This window comes from Onychostruthus taczanowskii, unplaced genomic scaffold, assembly GCF_017590055.1.
Source record: "Onychostruthus taczanowskii isolate IOZ18803 unplaced genomic scaffold, ASM1759005v1 scaffold99, whole genome shotgun sequence".
In the NCBI taxonomy this organism is placed as follows: Eukaryota; Metazoa; Chordata; class Aves; order Passeriformes; family Passeridae; genus Onychostruthus; species Onychostruthus taczanowskii.
Genome location: NW_024507990.1, coordinates 995,544 through 1,013,108, shown reverse-complemented (window position 1 = coordinate 1,013,108; position 17,565 = coordinate 995,544). Strand labels below are relative to the sequence as shown.

The 17,565-nt window shown below is 57.4% G+C and overlaps 4 protein-coding genes across 6 annotated transcripts; 1 reads left to right on the top strand and 3 right to left on the bottom strand.

Annotated features, from left to right (window-relative positions):
- The first annotated feature begins 48 nt into the window (after positions 1–48).
- Positions 49–1,291, top strand: BLOC1S3 (biogenesis of lysosomal organelles complex 1 subunit 3). Of its 2 annotated transcripts, XM_041427382.1 has the most exons (3): positions 98–134; positions 175–212; positions 356–1,291. In XM_041427382.1, the coding sequence occupies exon 3, from the start codon at positions 359–361 to the stop codon at positions 839–841; it is 483 nt and encodes a 160-aa protein (XP_041283316.1). In that variant the 5' UTR covers positions 98–134; positions 175–212; positions 356–358; the 3' UTR covers positions 842–1,291. The 2 variants fall into 2 exon arrangements, with proteins under 2 accessions (XP_041283315.1, XP_041283316.1); XM_041427381.1 differs by lacking the exons at positions 98–134; positions 175–212 and adding an exon at positions 49–82.
- A 264-nt stretch (positions 1,292–1,555) lies between these two features.
- Positions 1,556–4,412, bottom strand: CCDC61 (coiled-coil domain containing 61). Of its 2 annotated transcripts, none has more exons than XM_041427380.1 (14): positions 4,347–4,412; positions 3,782–3,942; positions 3,619–3,701; positions 3,365–3,522; positions 3,163–3,291; positions 2,991–3,066; positions 2,826–2,908; positions 2,625–2,737; positions 2,455–2,533; positions 2,280–2,344; positions 2,126–2,189; positions 1,993–2,050; positions 1,835–1,901; positions 1,556–1,749 (listed from the first exon to the last, which is right to left on the bottom strand). In XM_041427380.1, the coding sequence occupies exons 1-14, from the start codon at positions 4,364–4,366 to the stop codon at positions 1,652–1,654; spliced, it is 1,254 nt and encodes a 417-aa protein (XP_041283314.1). In that variant the 5' UTR covers positions 4,367–4,412; the 3' UTR covers positions 1,556–1,651. The 2 variants fall into 2 exon arrangements, with proteins under 2 accessions (XP_041283314.1, XP_041283313.1); XM_041427379.1 differs by having other exon boundaries at positions 1,993–2,056; positions 4,347–4,410.
- A 1,131-nt stretch (positions 4,413–5,543) lies between these two features.
- LOC121348155 (protein ADP-ribosylarginine hydrolase-like) lies at positions 5,544–9,335 on the bottom strand. The gene is made up of 7 exons (XM_041427387.1): positions 9,304–9,335; positions 8,358–8,581; positions 7,596–7,694; positions 7,418–7,523; positions 6,828–6,907; positions 6,574–6,757; positions 5,544–6,105 (listed from the first exon to the last, which is right to left on the bottom strand). Exons 1-7 carry the CDS (start codon positions 9,312–9,314, stop codon positions 5,733–5,735), a joined length of 1,077 nt encoding a protein of 358 aa, XP_041283321.1. The 5' UTR covers positions 9,315–9,335; the 3' UTR covers positions 5,544–5,732.
- Positions 9,336–13,109: 3,774 nt separating this feature from the next.
- LOC121348132 (ubiquitin carboxyl-terminal hydrolase 42-like) lies at positions 13,110–16,652 on the bottom strand. The gene is made up of 10 exons (XM_041427346.1): positions 16,511–16,652; positions 15,976–16,086; positions 15,798–15,894; positions 15,586–15,653; positions 15,359–15,429; positions 14,747–14,829; positions 14,400–14,511; positions 14,008–14,148; positions 13,338–13,438; positions 13,110–13,122 (listed from the first exon to the last, which is right to left on the bottom strand). The coding sequence occupies exons 1-10, from the start codon at positions 16,650–16,652 to the stop codon at positions 13,110–13,112; spliced, it is 939 nt and encodes a 312-aa protein (XP_041283280.1).
- Between the last annotated feature and the right edge of the window lie 913 nt (positions 16,653–17,565).

The window sequence follows — 17,565 nt, the reverse complement described above, 5'->3', positions numbered from 1 at the left end:
TCCCGGGCCTGCTGGAGCCGGCACTTCCGGGTGCGGTCACGTGGGCGGCGCGTCATGTGACCTGCGGCGCTGCGGGCCGGAGGTGGGAGCGGGCCGGGGGAGCTGCTGTGGGGCTGTGGGGTCACTGTGGGGCTGTGAGACCCTTCTGTGGGGATGTGGGGTCACTGTGGGGATGTGAGACCCTGCTGTGGGGCTGCGAGACCCCGCTGTGGGTACGTGGGGTCACTCCCGGGGCCGCGGGAGCCCCCGGGATCGCTGGGGGGGCTAGAGGGGTCTGAGCCCAGGGGATCGGGAGGGGGTCCGCAGGGCCAAGGCCGGGTGTCCCCCTCCCCTGACGCACCCGTGTCCCCTCCAGGCCATGGCCGCCCCCCGCCCTCCCCGGGTGGTGCCGGGCGAAGCCTCCGAGAGCGACTCGGAGCCGGAGCTGCTGGTGGAGACAGCCGGGGAGGCCCTCGGGGCCGGGCTGAAGGTGCCGGGCGAAGCCTCGGAGACGGACGAGGAGGAGGAGGAGGAGGAGGAGCAGCAGAGGCCGAAGACGCCGCCGGTGCTGGCGGAGGAGCCGGCGGCCGTGTGGGGGGGCGGCCCCTCGCTGCTGCAGCAGCGGCTGCGGGAGGGGACGGGGCGGCTGCGGGGGGCGGTGGGCAGCGCCCTGCGGCAGAGCTACGGCAGCGCCGCCCGGAGCCTGGGCGGGCTCGGGGGAGCGCTGGGCCGGGCGCAGGTCACCGCGGCCGCGGCAGCGCACTGCCTGCGCCTGGCCCGCCGCGACCTGCGCGCCGTGGCCGACACCATCGACATCGTCACAGCGTGTCACCTCCTGCCCGACATCCGCGGGCAGCTCTGACCGGCACAGCCGGCACATCCCCGCTGCGGCTGGCACCAGCGGCGGCACCAACGCGTGGCGGACATGTAGCAGCACTGCTTCCTTCCCTCGGCATCGACAGTATCGCATCTGCCACGGCGGGGTCACGGCCGGCAGGATCAGCGCTGCTGAGGGTGGAGTTCCGACATGGAGTTATGTTTGCAGCAGCCCACACTGACCCTGAAGACCTCCTCACCACGGTGGCATCGTCACCAGTGTACCACAGTGACACCAAACAGTGGCTTTGGCACAGAGACTGCCAGCCTGGTGCCCCAGGACCTGCATGTGCTGGTGACATCTTCACTGCTGGGCCCCTGGCCAGCTGCCACCATCCCTGAACTGCAGCTTGGTGCTGGCTCACCACCATTGTCCCCGAATGCCACTGTTTTATGTGTCATGGAACTGAATAAAGTTGGTGATGTCAGAGCCATAGTGGGGAGATCAGCCAGCACTGTGAGGACCGTAGTGCTACAGGAGCAGGGACAGTGTAGGGTGACATGGGTGCTGGTGTCACATTGCAGTGGCATTTGAATTCACTGGTGGCCCAGGGGAAGAGGTTGGTGGCCTGGGCTGTATCCCACATGTCCCCAAGCAGTGGTACTGTCACATTTTGTGATGTCCCTGGTGCCCCCAGCCCTAACACTGTATCCCTCCTGGGACACACTGTCCTTGCCCCATCCCAAGGAGGACACACTCTGGGGCCAAACAAAGGTTTATTTGGGGGGACACTTGTACCACACCACCACTGTCACCCCCTGTGGACACAGGGAGAGGTGTGTGTCCCTGGAGGGGTCACATGTGGGTGTTCAGGCTGTCCATGTACTCCTGCAGAGCCTGCAGCCGGGCATCGATCTCAGCCAGTTCAGCTGAGGGCTCCTTGGAGCAGTTCTCTGGAGGCAGTGCAGGAAAAAAGGGTTAACAAAGGTCTGGGTTAGGGTATCCCTCAAATATCTAGGGGCTCAGATGGGGCCTCACCTTTACCAGGGCGCTTGCCAGCAGTCCTGCACACTGGCAGCTTGTGGCTGGCAGCTGGGCGAGGCACCTGGGGGGGAGGGTGGGGGTCACCAGTGACCTCCTGGTCACCCTGCTTTGGGATGGAGGGGTGGGGGAACCCCAAAGGGGCAGCCACTCACCACACAGGGGCCATTGCAGAACGAGGTGCTCAGGGGTCCCCGTGAACGGGTCACTCTCCTGTCCCTGCCCAAGGAGGGGGGTTACAGGGTGCTGGAAGGGATGCCCACCCATCCTGCCCAACCCCAGCATTACCTGCAGGGCTCGGGGGCTTTGCTGCCAGGGCTCTCTCCCCGGCGCCAGCTCTGGGAGCTGTCAGCTGCAGGGAGAAATGGGGATGGGGAAGCTGAGGAAGGAGCCCCAGCACGCAGTGGGTGCACCCCCAGCCCTCCTCCCGTTCCCCACTCACCAGACGAGCTGCGCCTGTGGCTCCTCGCCGGGCTGCTGCTGCCAGAAGCCACTCCACGCCGCTGGCTGCGCCCAAGGGAGATGGTGATAAGGGGGAATGTGGGGCTGAAGGGGGGAGGAGACCCCCCAGGTACCAGGGAGGGATGCTGATGGAGGGAGCTGTCAGCATCGCTTACTTTCTGAGCTCAGCCTCCTTCTGCCGGCGCTGCCGGGCCCTGACAAAGGCAGTGGGGTCGAAGCGTGGTGGGCGGGAGCCTGGCAGGGGGAGGCAGAGGGGTCAGGGTGAGGAGGGGGTGAGCCGTGTCCTGTCTCCACTCCTGGCTGTGTGTCCCCAAGTGTCCCACACCTGCAGGTGACAGGGACTTTGGCGAGGGGTGGCCCTGGCTGCTCCTGTGGCTCTCCAGGGATGCTGAGCGTCGCTCCTGAGTGCGTGGGGCCGGGCTGGCAGATTTCTGGCGGCTGCCAAGAGAACCAGCACCATCAGGGGTGGACAGAGAAACACCCCACGGTCATGAGGGCTCCCCTGCAGGCTTCACCCCGGCCTCACCCCCTCCTGCAGGAGGCCAGTTCAGCTGTCAGGTTCTTCACCCGCAGCTGCAGCTTCTGCTCTGACGCCTTTGCCTGGGCCAGCTGCGAGGGGGGAAAAAAAGGCTCACTGTGCATCTGGCAGCCCGCGTCCCTCCCCAGAGCAGCTCCCACCCTCCCAGCCCACCTCTGCCGCCAGCTGCCGGTACTCGCGCTGGTGCCGGCTCTCTGCTGCCCGCTTCTCCTCCAGCGCCTGCCACAGCCTGGGGGGGAATGGCAGGGGGTGCTCTGGGGGTTCCCTCCTCACCCTGAGAGACAGGAACCCCCAAACCCCTCCGGGTGTCACCGGCCCCACTCACGCATCCCGCAAGCGCTGGGTCTCCTCCAGGCGCCGTGCCCGGAGCTGCCCCAGCTGCTCCTGCAGCTCCCGCACCAGCGCCACGAGGTCCGGCCGACCCGCGTAGGGCAGCGGCAGCGGGTAATGGATCCTGCAGGAGAGCACGTGGAGCAGGTCAGGCTGGAGTCACCCCCCCGTGAGCCCTGCCTGGTGTCCCCTGTCACCTATCGAACTCCACAGAGTAGACGAGGATGAGATAGCGCTTGTTGTTGAGGGGGGAAGAGGTGCAAGGGGGAGGCCGGGTGATTGCCCCCACTTTCTGGCTGTGCAGCGTCTCCAGGTCGCTGAAGGTGAGCAGCTCCAGGCTGACGGAGTCGCTGCTCTGCAGAAAGTTTGAAAAGCAGGGGGGCTCGGTGGGACACACACCCCACGCCAGCTACCCCCAAAACACCGTGTGGGGGGAGCAACACGGCCACACCTGTGTCAGTGCCGACTCCAGCATGCTGCAGAAAATGCCAAACTGCTTGAAATTCCCCGTTTTGCGGGTCAGCTCCTCGATGACTGCGAGAAGGGGGTGGTATTTCGGTCAGCGGCAGCCGTGGGCGATCCCCTCAGCTCCCCAGCCTCCCTCCAGCACTCACAGGCGGCATCGAACTCTCCCCTCCACAGGTCGCCGGTGCCGTGAGCCTCCACCTCCAGCCGCAGCGTGCTGCGGCTCAGGGTCACCCGCACCGTGTGCGCCCCGGGCCGGAAAGCGCACTCGGCCTGCAGGTACCGCGGCTCCCCCATGGCGCCGGGGGCTCTGCGGGCACAGCGCACCCTCGGCAGGCAGGGGCACCCCAGCAGCACAGAGGGGACCCCGGGAAAAAGGAGCCCAGCTGGAGGGCTCGGCACAGCTGGGGTGGGGTGGCTTCAGGGCTGGAGAGTGCAGAGCGGGAGCAGAATTGATGGGCACGGACGGGGTAAGAAGGGGAGCCCACAGCCCCACAAACGCGGAGAGCACCTCGGAGCTTTTGTTGACTCGGGCTCGGCGGGGGGCGGGCGCAGCTCGAAGGGGTGGAGAGAACAACGAGGAACAAGGGGAGAGCCGTGGGCTTGAGCCTGCTGCCTGAGGGGATCCCAGGGCGTGGCGGGCCTGATCTGGGGGTACCGAGGGAAGGGAGCGGGGGTGGCCGGGGCCCGCGGGTACGCTCAGCCGACAGGTACCGGGAGCAGCCCTGCCGCATCCGGGACGCGATCCGCCCGCCGCGATCCTCCGCACCTCGGCAGCGCCCCGCTCCGCCCCACCTCATTGGCTGGCCGCGATCCCACCCCCGCTGCCTCATTGGCTAATGGCACCGCTCTCCGCCGCTCATTGGCTGCTGGCGCCGCCCGTCATAGCAATGCCGTTAGCCGCTCGACCTGCCCGCCAGCCACCCGCTGCCATTGGTTGTTAGGCGAAGCCCGCCTCCTGTCTCTACCGCGCCATTGGCTAACGGAGCTGTCGCTCATTTTGGGGGCAGAGGTGGAGTCACGCCTCCCTGTGGCAGGCCCCGCCCCTTGTCGTGCTCCCTGAGGGGCGTGCCCGCCATTGACCATGGCTCACTGTGGTGTGGGATACGGAGCGGGGCGGGTTATCGGGGCTGGGGCAGGAGGTCAGGGCTGGATATGGGGGCAGGACAGAACCCGAGGCAGTGCAGGAGGGCACCGACAAGTTGTGGAGCAACTAAACCTCGAACCTGATTTTATTAACCAGTGAAAGACTGGGGACAGCCTGGGGGATGCCCCTCGAGGCCGCAGGACTCCACTAGAGGGCCCCAATGTTTGGGAGGATCCCTCCAAACGACAAAGTTTCCCCTGAAATGTTTGCAATGCTCCAGATCCCCCCCAGAACGCTGCAGGAGGTTGGCCCCCATAAAATACTGGGAGGAGAGCAAATAGAGCGCTCCTCAGCACACCCCAGACTGGCCCTGGGACTTCAGCCGCCCTTCTGGGGCCGAGCTGTGCCCACGGGTCTGTCTGTGCCCTGATGGCATTGTGAGCACCCCCGGTCAAACTTGGCACCTTCAAAATGACACCCTAAATGAGTCTTTGAACTTTAAAAACATAACCTGTAGAATGTATAAATGTGGTTTTGTAGCACGAAGATGTCAGTTTGGACCTTAAGTTGACTATCTGGTCTTTCACGTGTAGGCTTTGGTGATTTAAAAGCGGTGCTGTTTTCTCTGGTGTTGCATTTCAGTTATTTACCTAATGCAATCCCCAAACGAACTGCACCAAAGTTTTCCTTACTATTGAGGATTGCATTATGCAAATAAAGGTTTGAAAAGCTTGGGGCAGAATCTGAAGAGGAACGCTTTGGGCCTGAAGCACGGGCAGAGGCAGGACGAGAGGCGCAGGGCACAAATCCAGACCCAGGGCGACTCGGGAGATGTTTTTTTTTACTCTGGGGGTGACTGAGGCTCCTTGGGCAGGTTCATGGGCAGCACTAAAAGGCCATGTGGTGGCCACCCTGGGGCTTGCCTTGGACCCCAGCACACCCTGAAGGTCCCTGCTGCACCCCGTTCACTGCCATGCTCTCCGTGGAGAGGGACAGCAGGGACAGAGGGACACTCACCATGCCCCCCAGGCCAGCGTGTGCAGCCGCCGGGCAGCATCGCACAGCCGCCCGCGGTACTCGAGGCGGCGGTGCAGCCCCGGGGGGACGGAGGCCAGCCCCCCCAGCAGCCCCCAGCAGCCAGCAGCGATGGTCCCCGTGGAGTCGTTGTCCCCGCCGTGCAGCACTGCCCTGGCGCACAGCTCGTCCCAGCTCCCGCCGGCCGCCAGCAGCGCCTCCAGGGCCACCATGGGGGCGTCGTGGCCGCTGCGCCCTGCCCACCCGTCCAGTGCCCAGCCTAGGTACTCTGTGTCCCGCTCGGCTGGGGACGGGAGGGATGGCACCCGCGGTGGGCCACCACCTTCCACCAGCCCGCGGGAGTCCAGGTATCTGCAGAGACGTGGGGACATTGAGGTCACTGGGAACACTGGTGTCACCAGACAGTGGGGTAAGCAGTGACACTGGGGGTCACTGGGCTGCGGCTCTCCAGCAGCCCCTGTGACCCCAGATAGCTGTGGGGACACTGGGGACAATCAGGAAACCCAGGGGTAGACATGGGCATCCAGTTACTGCATACCAGTACCACCAAGAAGACTCAATGTCCCAGGAATAGAGGTCACTGTCCCTGAGGATGGCACCTCTGGCAGTGACACAAAGGACACTGGCTGCAGCAGGGACAGACTGGGCATCAGGGTCAGCAGTGGCATCAGTGACACCTCTGCAATGCCCTGCCAGGACCGTCGGAGAACCTGGCTGGCACCAGTGGCACTAATGGACCCCTGAGCCCTTCTCAGTAGACTCCCCAGCCCCTCCTTGTGCTCCCAGTGTCCCCCCAGAACCCTCCCAGTGCCCTCTCACCGGCGCCACGCCTCCCCAAAGAATGGCCAGGCAGCAGCATTGTCCTCCACGGCCACCCCGGTGCTCTCCACGTAGTCCCATGCCAGGGGCAGGACCCGCAGCAGCTCAGCCCCCCAGTGCTCTGGGGGTTCACCCCGAGCCCCCAGTGCCCCAAAGAGGGCCACCGCCAGTGCTCCAAGGTACCCTGTGGGGACAGGGGCTTCAGGGGGCTTCTGCTGTCCCCTCCAGCCCTCCCCCGCCAGTCTGGCACTCACCAGTGGGGTGGTGGTGGGTCATGCGCCCGCTCTCGATGCTCACCCGGATCAGAGTCGGCAGCTCCGAGGCACGTGGGTACCTGCACTGGCATCAGACCAGTCCCCACACCCCTGCTCCTGTAGTCCCATACCACCACCCTTGTCCCTGCTGTCCGTGTCCCTGCTGTGCCCATTCTCCCAGCCCCATCACTGCCACATCCCACTCTTAGCTGCTCTGTGACCCGTGTCCCTCTTCCCTATTGCTGTCCCCATGTTCTCTGTCCCCATTCTCCCAGCTCCAGCACCACATGTCCCCAAGTCCTGGACCTTGTCCTCTCCAGCTCCACCGACCCCATGTCCCCACTCCTCTCCCTCTGACATCCTCATGTCCCTCTTACCCTACTCCCAACCCTTCATGTCCCCTTCCCTCCAGCTCTGACACCCCCTTATCCCCATCCCGTGTCCCTCCCCGTGTCCCCATGTGGCATCCCTGTATCCCCCCTTCCACTCACTTTGACACCCCCACATCCCTGTCCCCACCCCCCAGCTCTGATGCCCACATCCCTGTCCCCGAGTGTCCCCGTGTCCCCCGGTGTCCCCTGGTGTCCCACCTGAGGCCGATGGCCAGGCTGCGCATGGCGGCCCCGCAGCCGGTGCCGCGGGGGTTGAAGGGGATGCGATAGCCCTGGGGCTCCCCCGGCCGCAGCTGGGAGGTGCCTGGGGGGACACGGGGGTGTGAGGCTCCCTGAGCCCCCCCTGCCTCTCCCCGGATCCCTGGGCTCTGCTCACCAAGGATGCTGCTGGGTCCGGGCTTGCGTCCCTCCATGTCCCCCATGGCGGCCACATAGCGGCGAGCCAGCTCCTGCAGGAGGGGTTCCCCCTCCAGGCCTGTGCAGGGTGGGTGTGAAAAACTCACCTAGGTTACCCAGGCTGGCAGGGACAGGCCCCATGAACCCCCCAGAAATGAAAGGGGAGAATAAGATCCCCATTGCACCACTCCCAGAAATGTGGGGAATGGAAACTGCCCCACAGAGCCCCCAAAACTGGAGGGGAAGCAGGATGAGTTTAGTGGAGAAATGGGGAATCCTCCTGAGCGCTGCAAACTGAGAAAGGGGTACCCTGCCAGGTTCTCAAAGTGGGAGGGGGAAATGTCCCCATTTCCAGCACCCAGTACGGGAGGAAAGGGCACATAAATGAGGAAAACCACACTCACAATCCCCACACCATGCCCACCTAGAGGAAACAAGGATACACATCCCCCCAAGCCCCATGGAAACCCCTAAAAGGTGGGGGAAGTGGAATGATGCCCCAAAGCCCCCTCCAGAGCTGGACAATCCCAGTTCGAGTCAGGGATGTCATGGGGACCTCCCTGACATATCCCATGGCTGTAAAGAGACACCCAGCCACACCCCAAGGAACACAGCAGAGACCCCCCACCCCTCAGGGGACATACAAGGACACCCCCCTGCAGTGCCATCCCGGGGTACAATGGGATCCCCAACCTCAGGGACCCCTCCCTTCTGTCACTGGGGTGTCACGGAGTCCCCACACCTGTGGCCAGCCCCTCGGCGGTGGCGAGGTGCAGGACGGTGTCATCGCTGACGGGCCACTCGGGGGGCTCCAGGCTGATGGCTGCCAGCCCCCCCAGCTCGGCCAGCTCGCCGTGGATCTGGGGGCCCGAGGTGCAGTACTCCCAGCGGGCTCCCCGGTAGCCCAGCGCGTCCCCCACCCCGCTGAGCACCATGGCTGCCTCGTAGGCTTCCACCGAGGGCACCCTGGGGGAACAGGGGGTGCCAGGGGGTTCAGGGAGTGCTGGGGTGGTCAGGGGGAACCCTCTCTGAGCAGAGGGTTCAGGGGTGCCAGGGGGTTCAGGAGGTGCCAGGGGGTTCAGGGGGAACCCTCTCTGAGCAGAGGGTTCAGGGGATGCCAGGGGGTTCAGGAGGTGCCAGGGGGTTCAAAGGGAACCCTGGGGGAACAGAGGGTTCAGGGGATGCCAGGGGATCAGGGGGAACCCTGGAGGAACAGAAGGTTCTGGGGATGCCAGGGAGAACCCTGGGGGAACAGAGGTTTCAGGGATGCTAGGGGGTTCAGGGAGAACCCTGGGGGAACAGAGGGTTCAGAGGGTGCCAGGGTGTGCAGGGGGTCCCAGGGGGTTCAGGGGAACCCTCTCTCTGAACAGAGGGTTCAGGGTGTTCAGGGGGAACCCTCTCTCTGAACAGAGGTTTCAGGGGGTGCCAGGGAGTTCAAGGGGTTCAGGGGGAGCTCTCGCTCAACAGAAGGTTCAGGGGGAACCCTCTCTCAACAGAGGTTTCAGGGGGTACCAGGGTGTTCAGGGGGTGCCAGGGTGTTCAGGGGGAACCCTCTCTCTGAGCAGAGGGTTCAGGGGGTACCGGGGTGTTCAGGGGGTGCCAGGGGGTTCAGGGGAACCCTCTCTCTGAACAGAGGGTTCAGGGGGTGCCAGCAGCAGGGGAAGCCCCAGGGATCCCGGTGCACTCACGTCTCCTCCATGCTGGAGCAGCTGGGAACGCCTGTCAGGCTCAGGGCACGGGGCCAGTGCTGGCCAGGGGCCCTTAAGGGGACCAGAACACCCCAGGGATGTGGGGTACAGGGATTGCCCCCACAGCGAGAGGGAGAAAGCAGGGAGGGACTCCAGGGGCATCCTGGGTGGGGGAGGCAGAGGGAAAGAGAGGCTCCAGGGGCCCCAAATCTCTTTTTAGGGGCAAAGCTTTAAACTGTGGCAACAAAGCATCCTTTGAGGGCACAAAACCTAACTTCAGGGTTCAAAGTGTTTTCAAAGCTGAATTTTCAGGGCCCCAAGCCCTCTCTTTAAGACCCAAACCTTCTTTTGGAGGGTCCATAACCCTCTTTTACCACTCAAGTTTCCACTGGACTGCCTGAAGCCCTCTAGTCAGCACCAAAGCTTCACTTCTTGGGGCCAGAGAGGCTCACCTCCACTGCAGGGTCCACAAGGTCATTTGTAGCATCTCACCTACTAATTTTTGTCATGCTTAAAGCCTGCCTTTTGGGGCCAAAATCTTACTTTTTGGGCTCCCAACCTCTCTTATATTAGTTGTTGCTTTTTTTAGGGCACAGAGTTTCATCTTTTGGGTCTAAACCCTCATTAATTGGACAGAAATCCTGCCTAGGCTACAAATCCACATTGGGATGGTCCTAAACCCCATGTTTCCTTCTGAAGCTCTTAGTTCTGGCTTCCTAATCAGGCTCCTTTTAGGCTACAAAGTCTCATTTTTAGTATCCAAAGAATGTTTCAGCTCACAACTTCTCTTTTTTGTGAGTTCCAAGCAGGGTTTTTCCTCTCCAAAGCTTTCTTTTCAGGCAATTTGGCTCTTTTCCCAGTTAAAAAAAAAAAAAAAACAAAAAAAAAAACCAAAAAAACAAAAAAAACAAACAAACAAAAAACCCCAACAACAACCAAACCCCTGTTCTTTCTTGCTTGGTAACACTCTACAGAAATTAAAGTGCTCAGCCAGGGTTTGGTCCTGAAGGCAAGTTTACTGTTTGAATCGTAACCTCCAGGTTGATGATCATGAAATAACAGAATTCTCAGTAATTGGTGAACCCAGGAGAGCCACCAACACAACTTCCACCCTGGCCTTCTGGAGGGCAGACTTTGACCTTTTGAAGAAGCTGATTTGGAAACTTCCTTGGGAAGCAGCCCTTTAAAACAAAGGATGGATGTTCTTCAAGAAAGTAATCTTGAGGGCACAGCAGCAGGCTGTCCCTGCGGGCTGGAAGATGAGCTGCTGGGGATGACAACACGCCTGGATGAGCAGGGACCTTCTCAAGAAGCTCCTGTTCTTCGTGTCCAAGCCTCATTGTGCACAAGTGAGCAGCTGGCAGAGCTGTGCAGGTGTCTGCAGTGTCTCTGAGTGATTCCTCACTCGGGGCAGCACTCAGAGCAGAGTCAGGGCAGTCTGCTGGTGCTCTTTGTGCAAGCTGCTCTCTTTTTGGTACTTCCTGCACTCCTCTTCTTCCTCTGTGGCATTGCACAAGTCCCATCATCTGCTCCTCCCTCCTCCAGGTTGACAATCTGCCCTTGTCACCGCTGTGGTGGCACGAGTCCCCTGACCCCTGCTGTCCTCTGGTGGCTTGCTGAGCATCCTCTCTGCCCCAGCATCCAGTTAAGAAAGACCAGGACCAGCCCCTGACCCTTGGGAATGCTGTTCCTGGCTCCATAGTTGTGGTGGTGTCACTGAGCAGCACCCTCAGGGCCTGGCCCTCCAGCCCTTTCCAGCCACTACTGGCACATCCATGTCCCTTGCAGTGACTTAAACTCCATATTTAAAAGCAACAGATTGCTAAATGGGCACATGCAAGCACACAGCTCTCAAAATCCCATCACACAAACATCACACTGGGGGTATTTCTGCCTCAAAACCTACAAAGAAGGAAACACCCTGTAAATGATTCATACAATGCCACAGCCCACCAGTCGGAGGCATGATGTTCACTGGAAATTGTCATCAGCTCAACAAAGACACTGGATGATGTGCCAGGGAGTTCTTTATGTTTTATTGTTGCCATAACTCTGGCAAGCAGCCAAATATTTAGGCCCAAAAGATGTTGGCTAATAAACCCTTATATTCTACATTAGGCTTCCATGAGTGGTAGCTGACAGGCCCTTAATTTCATATAGTACACTTCAATAATTTCTCAGCTCTCACCACAAGCTCCTCAAAAGTGCTGGCTAACGAGCCACAACACACTTCCACAAGCTCCCACAACAAACTTCACTGTGGAGCATGGGGCAGAATCATTGCCATGCTTTGCCCAGACAAAGCAAGGGAGGAGATAATAAAGACAGAAAAGGGAGAGAGAGAACAAAGCTTATCACCAGTCCATAGATCCCATGTTGGTTCTAGTGTGGATGGTCTGGAGCAGGGATTGCAAGACAAAAAAAGCCAGAAAGAGGAAAAAGAGCCAGGGGGGCCAACTGGCTTCCTTTTATAGTTAACTTGGTGCCTACCTCTGACACAGACTAAATTTTTTGTGCTGTTTTCTTCATGCATGTACAGCCAGCTCTTTTGGCCCTCTTCTGGGAAGTGAGCATGAGTGTCAAAGCAGAGCAGGAATTTGTCTCAGTCTTCTCCAATGACCTTTCCTACTGTAATAATCAGAGTGTTTAAGACAAAACATACTTAGATCTGGTCCCCCACAGGCCAGCAAGTGGTTTTAATTCTGGCTTTGGCTTTTCTGCCTGTTGGTTCCAAACAGGTGGGATTTTGTTTTAATTTCAGATGCTGTGCTGCTGCATCATCCAGGCTGTGTTTGTCTGATTTGCATCTCTGGGATGCTCACACCTCCACACTGACAGGTAAGAGTTTGTGATCTCCACAGCCTGGCTCCAGAGACTGTAATCCTGCCATGAGGATCTGCCCAGCTCTGTCTCTACTGGCAAGGTTTGCACCCAAGCAAGGCTTGGTGCAGGTGCCTGCTGGCAGATCCTGTCAGAGAGCCCTGGAGCTGTGACATTCCTGGGAGCATGGTCAAGGCCTAAAGGACTGCTTCTCTTCCTCCTCCTTCCTGTCAAATTGCCACAGGTGGTGCTGTTCATGATGCAGCTGCAGAGATCATTGCCCCACTGTGGGGATCTGCTCCTGGCTCTCTCCCTGGCATGGTTCCTGTGACTGTCCACCACCTTAATCCTGCCAGGCAGAGCCTGTGGTGCTGGAGAACCTCCCTGCTGGTGGCTGGTCCCTCCCTGACCGAGCATGGAATGGGCATTTGGTGCTGGTGAGGAAGCCATTGTTTCTCTCTTTTTCAAATCTGAGCACCTGGAGGAAAAAAAGAGTTATCTCTGCTTCAGGCATTCCTTGTAGCTTCCTCTGGGATTCAGTCATTTTTTGGAGCAACAGAGAGATTTCACCAAGGTCACCAGTGGTAAGTTTAATTAAAGTCTTCCCACCATGTCTGCCACTGTCAGAGCAAGTCCTCATCTTTTTACCCCCTACGGCCTGCAATTCACAGAATCCTAGAATTTGGATGAAAGCAATCTCATTCCAACCCCCAGGCCATGGGCAGGGACACCTTCCTCTATCCCAGGTTGCTCCAAGCCCTGTCCAACCTGGCCTTGGACACTTCCAGGGATTCAGAGCAGCCACAGCTGCTCTGGACATGCTGTGCCAGGACCTCACCAGCCTCACAGGGAAGAATTTCTGCCCAATATCTAAACTAAATCTTGCCTCTTTCACTTTAAAATCATTTCCCCTTGCCCCATCACTACACTCCCTGCCAAGGAGTCTCTCCCTGTCTTTCCTAGGGCCTCCCTTTAAGTCCTCTTCTCTACAGGAACCATCTTCAGAGAGCAGACAAGAGGCAGTTTGCACAGGACAGCACCCTGAATCCCAGCAGGGAAAGAGGAGGACTGGAGTGGGATAGTTCAGAAGTGATAGCATTGGAGGGTGCAGGAAGGAATTGTCTCCTGTGGCAGAGACACACAGGAGGATGAGAAGACAAACAGCTAATTCAGGATAAGGAAATGTTTTCTGACCACATGGTCCTGGTTCTTACCTGGCATAAAACAGCAAGTAGGCTTGCTGCCCTAGAACTGTGTGGATGTCACAATCATCCACAGACTCATCATCCATCTTGTACCACAGCCCATTGCTGGCCTGCAAAGAAAGGCATCCAGTTCTGGAGAGATCTGCATGGTTTGTCCGTGTCACCGTTGAGTCAGAAATGACACGGATAAACGGATACACAGATAAAAGTGACATACTCCAAGTATTTTCAGGCTAATAACAATTTTATTAGGAACCCATTCCTTTTTACACTCGAGTTAGCTACAGGGGGACCTGATTGGTCCTTTAATCAAAACACTGTCACCACTGGCTAATTAAGAAACCATCCTTTGGTAAACAACCTTATGAGGAAAAGAGCTTATTACAAACAACACCTGTGGATTGTTTCCATTTGATTATCATTATTTCTCTCCAGCTCCCTAAAGCCTCCCAGCCCAACTCATGGGAAAGCTTTCTCTCTCTCTGACCCTGCTGTCACATCCACATCTCCACAACACCAAAGGCAGAAAACTGCCAAACCAGGAGCACACAAAAACAAATCCAATTGAGCTCCAGATGAGACCTTCTCCCCCAAAACCTTGTTTCCCAGTAACTCTGCTGGGAAAGTTTGTCTTTCCCAACACACATTTGTCCCTGTCAGGAGGGAAGTTGCTCTTTACCTTTGCATAGCACAAAAAGTGTCCTTCAAAACAGGTGTCCCCACTGTGAACCACGATGGCATATAAGGAGCAGAGGAGGGGTTCTCCAGCTGTGTCTGACATGTATGGCCGAAGATCCAGGTACTCAGGATACTCCACAAACTACAGAGAGACCAAGAGGGCTCAGAAATTATCTTCAGCTACCACAGTAAATAACCTTTAGCATTTAGCTTGGGTGGCAGGAAACTGCTCTGACAGAGATGCTTTGGCTGAGAACAGAGTCCAGCCTCATCTTTTCATGGGAATTCTCTACCCAGAAGGGAACACCACAAAAAATTCCAATGTGAGCATCTTGTGACAGAGCTTTGGGGAATCTTCTGCTTTGGAAAGTTGCCCTCCACCCACATGCACACCTTGCTGATCTTTGTGCCAGTCCACTGGTCAGCCCTTTCCAGGCACAGCGTGAGGACTCGGGGTGCACGATGGACTGTAACCTTCTTGGAGGCAGCAGCTTTCTTCTTACACCTTGAAACCAAGCACACAGCCAAGTGCTGAAATGCACCCCTTCTTCCCCCAAGGAGGCCAGGCAACCTTTCCCCTGTCTCACACATCCTTACGCTATTTTAAGGTTATTCAGAGGCATATTAAAAAAGTTGTGTCTTGTTATTGTGCATTAAATCTCCTTGAGAAGATGCGTTCAGTGCCATGCAGCCCCTCACGCAGGATCTGGTGTTTTTTGTGTCGTGTGGAATCATCTTACTTGCTACATCTGAAGCACTCCTTCTGATCCAGCTGCTTGGGTGTCACACAGTCCTTCAGAACTGTGGTGAGGGATGAGGCTGCCTGGAGGAGGGAGAGAGGAGCTGCAGGAAATGCTCTCATCCAAACACTTCCCAGGACGAGAAGACCCAGGCAGCTGATGCTGAGGAGAGCCAGCGTTACCCCAGGAGGAGGCAGAAGGAGAGTGTGATGCTGAACATTTCCCTCATGTCCCAGGGCTCCCAGAGTCATCAAGAGCTCCCTCTGTGCTGGCACCACTCAGTTCAGCTACCAATGGCATGCAGGGGCATCAGCAGTGAAAACTGATCCTACCTTTGAGCCTGGTGGGTACGGAGGGAGGGCAGAGGGAAGGAGCAGGAGAGTATGTCGAGGCTGCAGAGGGGTTCATGATTGCTAGTCCAGCCCAAAGCCAGCAGCACGGGGAGAGCAGTGCCATGGCCTTTGCAGGACACTGAGGATTCTGTGCTTTCCCCTTCCCACTCACCACCAAGCTCCCTTGTGCTTGCAGTATAGGTTTTTAATACAAGTGCTTTGGTTCTGGAAAGCTACAGGGGCCTTGGAATGTCTTGGAGCTCAGTTGCAAACCTCTTACTCTGATATCCAAAGAGACATCCAGGAAGGCCTTGTAGGAATCGACAACTCCTTGGCAGCTCAAGCACGTGACTGGAAGGAAAATCAAAATGCTGAGTGAAATTAATTGACTGTGCTGGTTTATGCTCGTGGGTTCTCCTACACCAGCCTTCACAGCACCAGCTGCTTGTCAAAGGCAGACAGAAGGGCACAGACAAGCCAAGTAAAGCAGCACTTATGGAAACATACCTCTGGATTTCATGAAGCCCCCAAATATTTGATAGACGATGGTAGTTTCTTCTGAAGAGACGTCCAAGCTGGAAATCAATGGCAAGGCAGAGAGTCACCTCCACTGTGGGTTTAGCACTGAGAGGTCTGGACATCAGTTTTCCTTGATGGGAGCACATCAAGGAGTCCAGTGGGCTTGGGGAAATTGAAACTTGCAGTTTGCTTGTTCTTACTCGCAGCTCAGACAAGCTCTGTGCATGGCATCGAGCGTGCAGCGCAAGAACTCGTAGGCATTTTCCTGCCTGCCATACTCAAACTCCTCTCCTATGACTAAGAAAGAATTTAGTAGCTCTCTCCTAGAAGGAGGGAAGACAAAGAAGAAAACCTCTTGGAGTGCCTGAAACAACTTACATTTGAGGTCCCTGAGGACAGCTCCAGGGAGGATGGCGCTGGCTGAGGAGCACAGGACCTTCCTGACATGTGCTTCCATGGTGCACATCATGCAGAAGCCTTGCTGCTGGCCTGAGCAGGGGAGGAGGGAGGGAGCAAGGAAGGGAGGGACAGAAGCTTCCTAATGTAGATCTTGAAGTTCTAAGAACAGTCTCCACTTCTTTACTCCCAAACTGCTAGTGTCCCAACAAGCCCAGGATATTTGAGTGCACAGAAAACACACTTCAGAGGGAGGCTAAACTGGCAGAAGTGTTCTGTGCTGTAAAGCCAAGACAGTTCAACTTGCAGGGGTAGAAATTTGGGGCTAGAAAGAGGTGTTCTGCTGAAGGTGAGTGCACCTTGATAGGACAAACATCTTTTAGATGGTGCTCAAAGTACATAAGCTCATGGGGCCAACAGAGAAGGGCTGCTGTTCTCCTAAACCTGATTCCAGGTTCTGGGAATCCTTGGGATGTGCCCAAGAGATTTACAAGGAGGTGTTCCTAAAAGGACTCACACGACTGGCTGTGCTGGTAAGAGAGCAGGTAGTTGGCCAGAGGGGGTGTGTATGTCAGGCACTGCAGGATGACATTGATGTAGCAAGTATTGCCCAGGTTGAAGAGTCCTGCTCCAGGTCTCTGTCTTTGCTGCCAGGCCATGGAAATCTTCTCTGGGGGAAAAATCCTTTGTGGCAGAGCCATTCCCTCGGCAATGTCTGCAGGGAAACGACGTTTGAAAAGAGGTGAGACAATGTTGTTGCTAAAAACCATATTCAAATGTTGAGTTGTCTACAGGAGCACCGAGGACAACAGCTCCAGTCACCAACTCAAACATCAGGGAAAGCCTAAGACCCTGCTGACATCTACTGGTAGGGAAGCAGCTTTGGAAAACTGACTATTCTCTGTGTACTCTGCCAAAAATCCAACAAACCCACTCTGATTTCTGGGCCTCAGGCCACCTTCCTTTCCCTTTGGAATCTTGTATTTCCAGGACTCACAGGAGCTGTTCCACCTTGCAGTCATCACTCCTCTCAGGAACAGAGGAGAAAACTTTGGATGACAAAGCTCCAGAACGATCTCCAAAAAGATCAGCTCAGCACCAATCCCATCACTTGAAGGGAAACGAAATAATTGTAGCTCAACAAACTTATTTAGAAACCCCAAACATGACCCACAAAACACCTTCAGCTATCAAAAAAATTTTGGTGGTGCTTGTAGCTGTTGTCAAGGATGAAGATTGCTTGGAAAAAGGCAGGCCCACAGTGGAAGGAGCCTAGATATCCTGAAGGCCAGCTCAGCCCAGCTAGCTTTCAGTGGCTCTCTCCTCAGGATGCCAAACACTGGGCAGGTGAGATCACAATTGCTGGACCAGTGCCATATCTCTGCCTCTTTGTGACATGAGGCCACATGGGGCCATGTCCCTTTGAGGCCACAGAACCCCAGCCTGGGCACCTCTCATGGCTGAGAGTCACTGGACCATGAGGACAAAGGGCTGTTTGTCTGTCAGCAGAGCTCCTGCCTCTTCCAGGAGCTCCAGCAGCCACAGGACTCAAAGGCTGCTGAGGGCTGTCAA

What these genes read in the sequence shown, in the direction of transcription:
- BLOC1S3 (XM_041427381.1), top strand. Translation starts at nt 359, where the DNA reads ATGGCCGCCCCCCGCCCTCCCCGGGTGGTGCCGGGCGAAGCCTCCGAG.
- LOC121348132 (XM_041427346.1), bottom strand. Translation starts at nt 16,652, where the DNA reads ATGGCCTGGCAGCAAAGACAGAGACCTGGAGCAGGACTCTTCAACCTG. An exon ending in TGTCCTCAGGGACCTCAAAT is followed by an intron (nt 15,895 to 15,975) that starts GTAAGTTGTTTC and finishes ATTCTTTCTTAG; the next exon opens with TCATAGGAGAGGAGTTTGAG. An exon ending in AGAGCTTGTCTGAGCTGCGA is followed by an intron (nt 15,654 to 15,797) that starts GTAAGAACAAGC and finishes ATTGATTTCCAG; the next exon opens with CTTGGACGTCTCTTCAGAAG.
- CCDC61 (XM_041427379.1), bottom strand. Translation starts at nt 4,366, where the DNA reads ATGCGGCAGGGCTGCTCCCG. An exon ending in TACTCTGTGGAGTTCGATAG is followed by an intron (nt 3,292 to 3,364) that starts GTGACAGGGGAC and finishes GCTCTCCTGCAG; the next exon opens with GATCCATTACCCGCTGCCGC. An exon ending in AAGGAGGCTGAGCTCAGAAA is followed by an intron (nt 2,345 to 2,454) that starts GTAAGCGATGCT and finishes CCTTGGGCGCAG; the next exon opens with CCAGCGGCGTGGAGTGGCTT.
- LOC121348155 (XM_041427387.1), bottom strand. An exon ending in CGCCGAGGGGCTGGCCACAG is followed by an intron (nt 7,695 to 8,357) that starts GTGTGGGGACTC and finishes CACCCTGCACAG; the next exon opens with GCCTGGAGGGGGAACCCCTC. An exon ending in AGCCTGGCCATCGGCCTCAG is followed by an intron (nt 6,908 to 7,417) that starts GTGGGACACCAG and finishes ATGCCAGTGCAG; the next exon opens with GTACCCACGTGCCTCGGAGC.